At 38.7% G+C, this 9,538-nt stretch overlaps 1 protein-coding gene across 1 annotated transcript; it reads left to right on the forward strand.

Annotated features, from left to right (window-relative positions):
• Positions 1–278: 278 nt before the first annotated feature.
• On the forward strand, positions 279–4,952 carry LOC127502604 (leukocyte elastase inhibitor). Its single transcript, XM_051875628.1, is given in 9 exon segments — positions 279–456; positions 594–643; positions 1,046–1,224; positions 3,394–3,531; positions 3,681–3,798; positions 3,923–3,994; positions 3,997–4,064; positions 4,221–4,388; positions 4,481–4,952. Coding segments are annotated over 9 exon segments (1,209 nt in total). The 5' UTR covers positions 279–448; the 3' UTR covers positions 4,889–4,952.
• Positions 4,953–9,538: the final 4,586 nt, after the last annotated feature.

Below are 9,538 nucleotides of genomic sequence, written 5' to 3' on the forward strand. Positions count from 1 at the left end.
CAATTCCTTATGTTATGCCAAATGATAGGTGTTATCTCGGGTATTCTGAATAAATCAGTAGTCTATGCTCAATAGATCAATAAAAAACAAAGAAGCATTTTGATACTTTTACAGAAAAACACGACTGAAGAAGCATTTCTGATGAACACAGCCCTATTGTGAAAGGCCTTTGACGGTTTTATTGCGCAGAACCTCTGATCCAACAGTGTGACTCACCCTTTATGCACAAAGTCCAACTGATTAGTCCAGAGCTGTCACATTCATTGAATGCATCTGTGTTGTGTTGCTGACAAAACATAAAGTCTATTTCCTATTGTCCACTCTCTCTCTCTCTCTCTCTCGCTCGCTTTCCCTCTCTCTCCAAAGAAAGCACATTCAAACATTCCAACAACTGTTTTACTCACTTTTGAACTTGGCTGGACATTATGCAGTAAAATATGGGAAGCATATGAAAAGGTAATAAAAGGGCGGGGGGATTGTGAGACTGACTCACCTGTTAGCCTACATGTGTAACTTCTGCAGTTTACTTGCCTAGCTTGTTCTGTTTATTATGGGCGTTTGCTAGTCATTTATATTGCATGACTCTGGGGCAGGTTTCGCTCTCGCACAGACGTACGTTTGGGACAAGCATCTTTCATAAAATGTAAGTAATAGGCTACTTAATCTATACACATGTATGTCTACGAAACTTAACGTTTTGTTCCCCATAGAAATAAACGATAATGTAGGCTACGTCTTTGCGACTTCCGCGTTTCTCATTTTCTGTCATGTAAGCTAATGAAAGCTCTGCGCGTGAATAAAATATATACAATAGACACCTACTATTACAACTAATAAAACAAAAGGGAAATTCGATTATTAAAACGGACAACAGTCTAAAGTTATTTTTGCTTATTTAGCTATGCGGGGCATTCATAAATCATAATGACTTAAAATCTCTAAAGATCTGCTCAGTATCACGCTTAGTTTTGTCAGAAGCGCTATATAGTATGTAACGATGGTTGCATAAATTGGCGCTATCATAATGTTTGGACTCTTTTTGCAGTGTCATCAGTCATGGAGGGTCTCGCTCGTGCTAACAGTCTCTTCGCTCTGGATCTCTATCGGGCTCTGAGCGCGAGCAACTCTGAGGGAAACATGTTCTTTTCCCCGCTGAGCATCAGCGCAGCGCTCAGTATGGTCTACTTGGGAGCCCGAGGAGACACATCTGAAGAAATGGCAAAGGTGTGATGCATGGGCGTCAGGAGAACAAGCAAGGGCTGTGAGGGTTTATAATGATTTTTTGTAATTGTGAATCTACAAGCATGAAAACTAAAACCAACCCAAAAGAAGGAAGAGAAAAGAACCCTATATGATGGGTAATGGGCGAGGCCCAGATGTCAAAAGAGTAAACACTTGCGCATAGTTTGAGCTTACAGAGATGCATTGATCATATTCAAAGAATGGCACACAGTTATGCAATGGTTACCCAATGAGTTTATTTAAAGGAACACTCCACTTTTTTTGAAAATAGGCTCATTTTCCAACTCCCCTAGAGTTAAACAGTTGTTTTACCGTTTTCGAATCCATTCAGTCGATCTCCGGGTCTGGCGGTACCACTTTTAGCATAGCTTAGCATAGTTCATTGAATCTGATTAGACCGTTAGCATTTCACTCAAAAATGACCAAAGAGTTTCGATATTTTTCCTATTTAAAACTTGACTCTTCTGTAGTTACATCGTGTACTAAGACCGACGGAAAATGAAAAGTTGCGATTTTCTAGGCCGATATGACTAGGAACTATACTCTCATTCCGGCGTAATAATCAAGGAACTTTGCTGCCGTACCATGGGTGCAGCAGGCGTGCAATGATATTACGCAGCGCCTGTGACCCCCTGCTTGCACAGGGAGCGTGCCTTGCAACCATGGAGACATTTGTGAGAGGCGTTGCGTAATATGATTGTGCCTGCTGCACCCATGGTACGGCAGCAAAGTTTCTTGATTATTACGCCGGAATGAGAGTAGCCATATCGGCCTAGAAAATCTCAACTTTTCATTTTTCGTCGGTCTTAGTACACGATGTAACTACAGAAGAGTCAAGTTTTAAATAGGAAAAATATCGAAACTCTTTGGTCATTTTTGAGCGAGATGCTAACGGTCTGATCAGATTCAATGAACTATGCTAAGCTATGCTAAAAGTGGTAGACTCCAGACCCTGGAGATCGGCTGAATGGATTCGAAAACGGTAAAACTCAACTGTTTAACTCTAGGGGAGTTGGAAAATGAGCCTATTTTCAAAAAAAGTGGAGTGTTCCTTTAAGCTAGATTTTGTTGGGGTGTGGGGGGATGCGCTGAAAATTCTTTAATTTTTTTTAATGAATTGAGAATGCTTTCATTAATAAATTAGTTTTCATTTTAGGTTTGAGAAAACATGGCAGTTTGACATTTTTCCTTTTGTGTTGAGTTTCTTTGATTTATCATTATTCTTCCTGTCACCGCACTTCATTATTCATTTGTATGTGGCCATTTCAATACTATTTCCAAAGCAAAGAGTGCTCTCTTTCAGAATAACCTATTGTCATTCAATTTAAATGAGTTCAGTTAGTAGCTACTGGCTCTACTAACTTCATGGTAGCGGTATTTGGTAGATACTAGCCACTGCAGTTACATATTAACTGCATATAGAAATGACAATGTTCTTTGCATGAACACAGCAGTGTCTATATGCTGACTGAATAACATCGTCAATAAGTTGTTTTTTGTCTTTTAGAAAGTCGTTAAATACGTTTAGACTGCAATTCAGTTTAATACTGAATGCCAAGCATTAACTTTTATTGATTAACTAGACACAGCAAAATATTTCATTAGCCAAAGAGTGCATGCAGACTGTGATACAAGCAGCAAGCGAGACTGACTCAACAGAGAGAGGAAGGGAGAGGTGAAGTATGTAAACAAATTATCACAGCTGTTCTCTCACTCTCCGCCAGTGGCTCTTTTAGAAGCAGCTTAAAATTCAAGAAAATACCTCAAAATCCAAAAGAAAAAAACTAAAATGGACCTAGAAGAAAATATTCCAGATTGTAGCCACAAAAGCCAACTTGTGCCTACCCTGAGCATGTTGCATCTATTTGTTTTAATTACAGACTCATTTAGATAATGCTTGGCTTGACAACGAACTTCAGACTCCAATGACAATTAGATAAAATCCTTGATTTAGTTTACTCCTTGCAATACATGTACTCAGAACAGTCTCTTCAGTGCACACTAGCTTAGTCTTCCCGCAGGCATGTTTTTGATTTTTTTTCTTTTGAATAAAAGAGAAATCTATGATAATATGCCAGTATTGTAAAATATTTCCAAAGCCTCTCCTGTGTTAATATGCTGAAATAGGAGAACTTCTGTTGCTCTGTGCAGGTTTTGTCCTTCAGTTCTGTCTCTGATGTTCACTCTCATTTTGAGAGCCTCACCTCATCAATCAACAGTCCATCAGCCTCCTACATCCTCAGACTGGCCAACCGCCTCTACGGAGAGAAAACCTTCAGCTTCTTACCCGTGAGTCCATTCTGTCTTTAATAATGAGACATTGAGGCTAAATCCAAGAGATATATTCAAATATATTCTCTCCATTGTTTAACTTTCTAATCTTGAGGTCTTTCTTTTTTTCCTCTTTTTTGCTGAATGTGTTGTCATGTGTCCTGCAGGAGTATTTGGACTCCACCCTGAAGCTGTACCACGCCGACCTCCAGGCTGTGGACTTCATTGGAGCATCTGATAAGTCAAGACAGCTCATTAACAAATGGGTGGAAGAGCAGACTGAGAGTGAGAAAATCAGTTCCATATACAATTCTATTTCGGATAAAAGAATCAGTTTGGACCTGTTGCAAAAGAACCTTTTTTAAAAGCCACAGATGTGAAGTCAGAAACACAAACTTGTGTTTTTCAGATAAAATCAAAGATCTTCTCAAGCCAGGAATGGTGACTGGAATGACCCGACTAGCTCTGGTTAATGCCATCTATTTAAAGGGAACTGGCTGCAGAGATTTAATGCTCAAGACACTAAAGAAATGCCATTTAAAATAAACCAGGTGCTATTCTTATTTCACCCAGAAACATTTCTGTGCTGAATCAAAATCAAAATCTGTACGTCCTTACGCTTTATGTACTACATCATACCTACTTGACAGAGAGTCATATTATTCCTGTTCACTCTCTCATTTGTACCTGTATCTGTCTTCCATCAGAATGAGAGCCGACCAGTGCAAATGATGTACCAGAAGAAAAAGTTCCCCTTCAACTATGTCTATGAGCACCGCTTGCAAGTGCTGGAGTTGCCATACGTAAAGGAGGAGCTCAGCATGTTGATCCTTCTTCCTGAGGAAACTCAGGATGGCTCTGACCCTCTTCTGAAGGTGGGCAAAAACTTTTGTACTGATCTTCTTGATTATATTTGGTATCTTGTATGTTTAGAGACTCACATTATTTGTATATGTGTGTTTGACAGCTGGAGAGTGAGTTGACCCTTGACAAGCTTCATGAATGGACCAACAGAAACAATATGGACACCCAGACAGAGATCATAGTCCATTTTCCAAAGTTCAAACTAGAGTTTGAGAGCTCCTTAGCAGAAACATTGATGGGAATGGGGATGACCTCTGTGTTCCAGGAGGGAAAGGCTGATCTAACAGGCATGAGCAGTCAGGGTGGCCTCTTCATTTCAGCGGTGGCCCACAAGGCGTTTGTTGATGTAAATGAAGAAGGCACAGAGGCGGCAGCAGCTACAGCGGTGATTGTGGCCTTCTGTATGTTACGAGAAGAGCACTTCATGGCAGATCACCCCTTCTTATTCTACATCAGGCACAACCCCACCAACAGCATCCTCTTCTTTGGCAGATTCAGAGGCCCATCTTAAATTTGTGATGTTTGTCTATCTAACACCAAAATATAAACAATAAATACCATTATTAAATAATTGACATTTTGTGTTTTCTGTTTGTAAGGGGAAACACCACAACACAAAGATAATGTCTTTACTAAAATGATGGATTTACTTAAAATACACACATTTAAAAAATAAACACTGTTTTTATGGAAAATTATGGCACACAATGCAGTATGTTTTTGATAACGCTTTTAAGACTATCAATATTTTTTCTTCAAATTTGCTAGCTGAGACAAAAGGTACATCAAAATTCAGCAAAATGCAGTCATGAGGGATGCTGATGTTTCTGTTTGCTAAAGAATGGATAATGCACACTAAATCAACACTATCTCTAATACCACTTCGGAGTGGTATTTCAGGTTAAGCATATCCCATCATTCATTGTGTTCAGGAGCTCATGTGCCTAGAAATAATGAGATGTCAAGGAAACTTTGCAGTGCAAGTTAAATTAATTAGATATTACATATAATTTGGTAGTAAAACAAAAAGAGTTGCATACTGAAATGGTGCAGAGATGAGGGCTTATAGTGTATTTTGCAAAACGTTTGCGACTGCTTTTTATCACTTAATTAGAAGCAAATTTTGTTATCTGTTACATAAGGACTACTGAACAGACATTTACTAATGTATTTTAAAGTGTAAAGTACTGACATTCAAAATGTGTAAAAACCTTTTACAGTAAGTATGTCCCATCTGGAAAATCAAAAGTTCTACACACTCTTGCTGTCTACAAGGCCCACTTGAACACTTGGGCCAAATGCAGGAACTACGTCATGTCAATCTACAAGTAGTCAAGTGCAAAGACTGTGGGGCAGGCCCTGGCTGCGTCTGAAATCGTACACTCTCAAAGTACTTATTTTAAATAAGTAATTACTTCACACATGCTAAAAAAGTATGATCTATACTACAGTATGAATATGTGTAGTATGAATGTAATCCGGACGTACTATATTCGCCATGTTGTCATTATCATGTGACCAACCTGCGTCAATTGCATCGCTTCACTGCCATTCACAAATCCTCTCCTGAGGCCTCATGAGATAGTAAAGTGTCTACCATGTGCACGCTTCAGAATCTCGCCAGAAGTAGTAGGTCATCCGGGTACTTTTTGCCTACTCATTTATGAGTGAATTCAGACATACTTCTTTTGGGCAAATTCCAAACGGAAGGGAGCATCCCTATGCCCTACCGCCTTCGAAGGGCAGAGCCCTTGAAGTGGGGACTTTAGAGGGAGCAGTGCACTTGCGTGCCATTATGTAGCCGTTTTGAATGCACTTGGTGAAGGAAGCAACGTAATTTCTTCATTATCTTCGCCTGGGATGTTCACATGACAACGCAGCTTGGTGTCCATCAGCTGATTAGCTGTTCTTACGACAGAAATTTCTTATTATTGCTATTAACATAGCTGTCGCAAATAAAGATACATTTATATATATTTTAAAATATGTTATATGTGTGTGTGAGTGTATTTCTCTGTTCTCAACTTGCCGTCTCATCTTTGGACAATGCATTACTCAACACATTTCAAACTATGAAACTTATTTAAACATAACATGTGTGATGGAATTGTTTAATTAATCATAACTAATATTTCTTTTTCCTTGCAGGAATAACATTTATATGCTTTTGAAATCTAAAAGTCTCAAACTTTGGGCCTAAGTCAGTGTGTGTCTGAATCATGTCCAAATATAAGAAAAGGAGAAATGAATCTTACGGACAGCTAGGCAACTATCGAAATATAATAGCCCCATGATATTGAGTAACAAACAAACTAATAAACATGATTTGGGCAGATTTTGCTTTGCCTAGTAACAGAAGGGTTTGATATATGAAGAACCAATCATATTGTAGAATGCTTTGCCATGCTCCTATCCTATATAAACTGTTGTATTCTTTTTGCTGGGGGGATTCTCTGAGATTGATACGAGGTCCTCTGGCAGTGATAAAAGCATATTCTAAGACATAGTCTGGAGTCTTTCTGGTTATTGCTGCGCAGCAAGTTAGGGAACACTAGAGACCTTATTCCCAAGTGATAGTGTTCAAAAGGGTCAAGACGTTGACCGACTCAGCTGATGTCGATTAGGAGACGCGCTAGAGTATAAATTATTTAAGCGTTGATTAGGAGACGTTTAGGGGCATCAACTAGGAGATGACCCAGGTAAACTTAAGTCAGGTGCGTAGGGGAAAATCTACCACACATGACAAAAATGTGTGAAATATATCACGAAAAAAACAAAATTGATATTTAGCTTGAATTGCTATGTTAGTTAACTCAAACTCTCCCGCCATCTAGCTTTAAAATGAATAAATCACGAGTATTAGCTGGGTAACATGAATATAAATAATAAAATTACTTCCTAGAAGTGACCATCACATGTACCCTTCGTTAAAGGCCTTGTGGAAGGGCATTCGTGAAGGGATTCAGTTGTTCACTTTCATTTGGAACAGCCCTACAAATGGCGTCCCCTTCTCGAAGTGCCCTTCAAGGGTGCAAAAATGCCATTTGGAATTTGCCCTTTGTCACATACTCTTTTTCACCATAGTAGGGAAGTATATGATTTCAGATGCAGCCCCTGTATCTCTGTAGAACACCTGTGGGCGTTTTTCAACCACTTTACCTGATTTGCTCTAACCCTAGGTATGGAATCCCAAGCCTGCCAAAATTAAAAATAAATAAATACATAAATAAATATACAAAGAAATCTAAAACAGCAAAAATAAATAAATAAATAAATAAATATACACAGAAAATCAAATAAATAAATAAATAAATAAATAATTATTTATACATTTATTTCTGTAACGAAGCGAGACTCAGGCTGAGATCCATTTGCAAGCTTTATTAAATAAGAGCGTGGTCGTACAGGCAGGGTCAGACAGGAGCAAACAGGAACAGCAAGGGACAGGCAGAATCGTGGTCAGGATACAGGCAGTAGATCAGGGCAGGCAGAAAACGTTCACAGTCCAGATAACAATAAACAGTCCAAAGGCAGGCAGCAGGGAATCATAAACAGGTAACCAGACAGGATCGATGACAGGAAGACAAATAAACACAGGAAACCGCTCAGAATTGAACACAGGGTGAATCAAGACTTCACAATGAGGTGGTGTGTGTGAGTCTTTTATAGTGCAGGTGATTGACAGGGAGGATTATGGGAAGTGTAGTCCAGAAACTGACAGGAACTGACGGTGATCATGACAATTTCCTTATGTATGTATATATTTATTTTTTTCCATATTTATTTTTTTTATTTATTTATACATTTATTCATTTCGATTTTTATTTATTTCCACATTATTTATTTATTTTTTCCATATTTGTTCATTTCCACATTTGTTTATTTCTACATTTCTTTATTTCTACATTTCTTTATTTTTACATTTATGTATTTCTACATTTCTTTGTCCATAGGGTAATGAGGAGGGTGTGGTTTACCTCAGACATAGCAATCGAGCTCAGAGTAGGGTGAGAGCGAAGCGTTGAGGCCACAGTGACACCTTGTGGTGTGGCCGAAATACAAGAAGTGTAGCCTACTGAAGAGCCTGCGATACATGAACAGCAACATCTTCAACAGATCTGAAAACAGGGACTCTGAAGTGGAAGCGCTTGTTATTTTCCATTAACAATAATTTGAATGAATTTGATTGTGATTCAAACACCGGTCAGAACATGAAAAGGAACCAGCGCACATATAAGCTACAGTGAAGTCGATGCAAGCATATTGATCAATGCATTTGAAACAAGACCACAAATTCACTTCACATTCATATTTCCTACTTTTACATGCACCACATGTGATAGACGCTTAAAATACCACACATATTTGAAAGATCCAAAATAGAATGAGGCGTCGGTTACAGTAGAAAATTTTGTCACGTCGTTTCACTTCCCGTGTGGACAGTCACAAGTCAGAAGATGTTGCTGTTCATGTTTGCCAGCCCCAGGAAATTTTACAAATCCAGATCAGACAATGTTCTATGGCCATGTCGGAATAAAGAGTAGCCTATCCATGTCACACAGTACAGTTAGGGTGATATTGTACGACTTAACCCGTGATATAAGATTTTGGCCATATTGCCCATCCAAGACATTCATTCCAGTATCGCAGGCTCTTCAGTAGGCTACACTTCTTGTATTTCGGCCAAACCACAAGGTGTCACTGTGGCCTCAACGCTTCGCTCTCGCCTACTCTGAGCGAGAGCGAAACTACGCCCTCCTCATCAGGGACTTGCACAGACATTGTGGGGGGCAGGGGCTCAAGTGAAAAAAAGGGCACTTCTCATAATTATTTATTTTAAAAAAATAATAAACCCTTAAATATATTAAGACAACTCTGACTTCCTCACCAATTTATTTTAATTCCCTTACACTCATGCAATTGTTTTATACTCCACAGATTTCTACAAAATAATCAGTTCACACAGAGACCAGGGGATCTTTAGCATTCACTAGGTTTATCACAAGAGAAGGCAACAGCAACTATTTTCAAGTAGCTATATATTTAGAATAAATGACTGCACCAAGGAGAGGGACAGAGTTTCACTAATAATTTGTTTATTTTGCACAAATCAATAAATCGTTTTAATTCTTTTGGTGTTATTGGAATACTTCTTTCATGT

Source organism: Ctenopharyngodon idella, chromosome 20, assembly GCF_019924925.1.
Source record: "Ctenopharyngodon idella isolate HZGC_01 chromosome 20, HZGC01, whole genome shotgun sequence".
NCBI classification, from domain to species: Eukaryota; Metazoa; Chordata; class Actinopteri; order Cypriniformes; family Xenocyprididae; genus Ctenopharyngodon; species Ctenopharyngodon idella.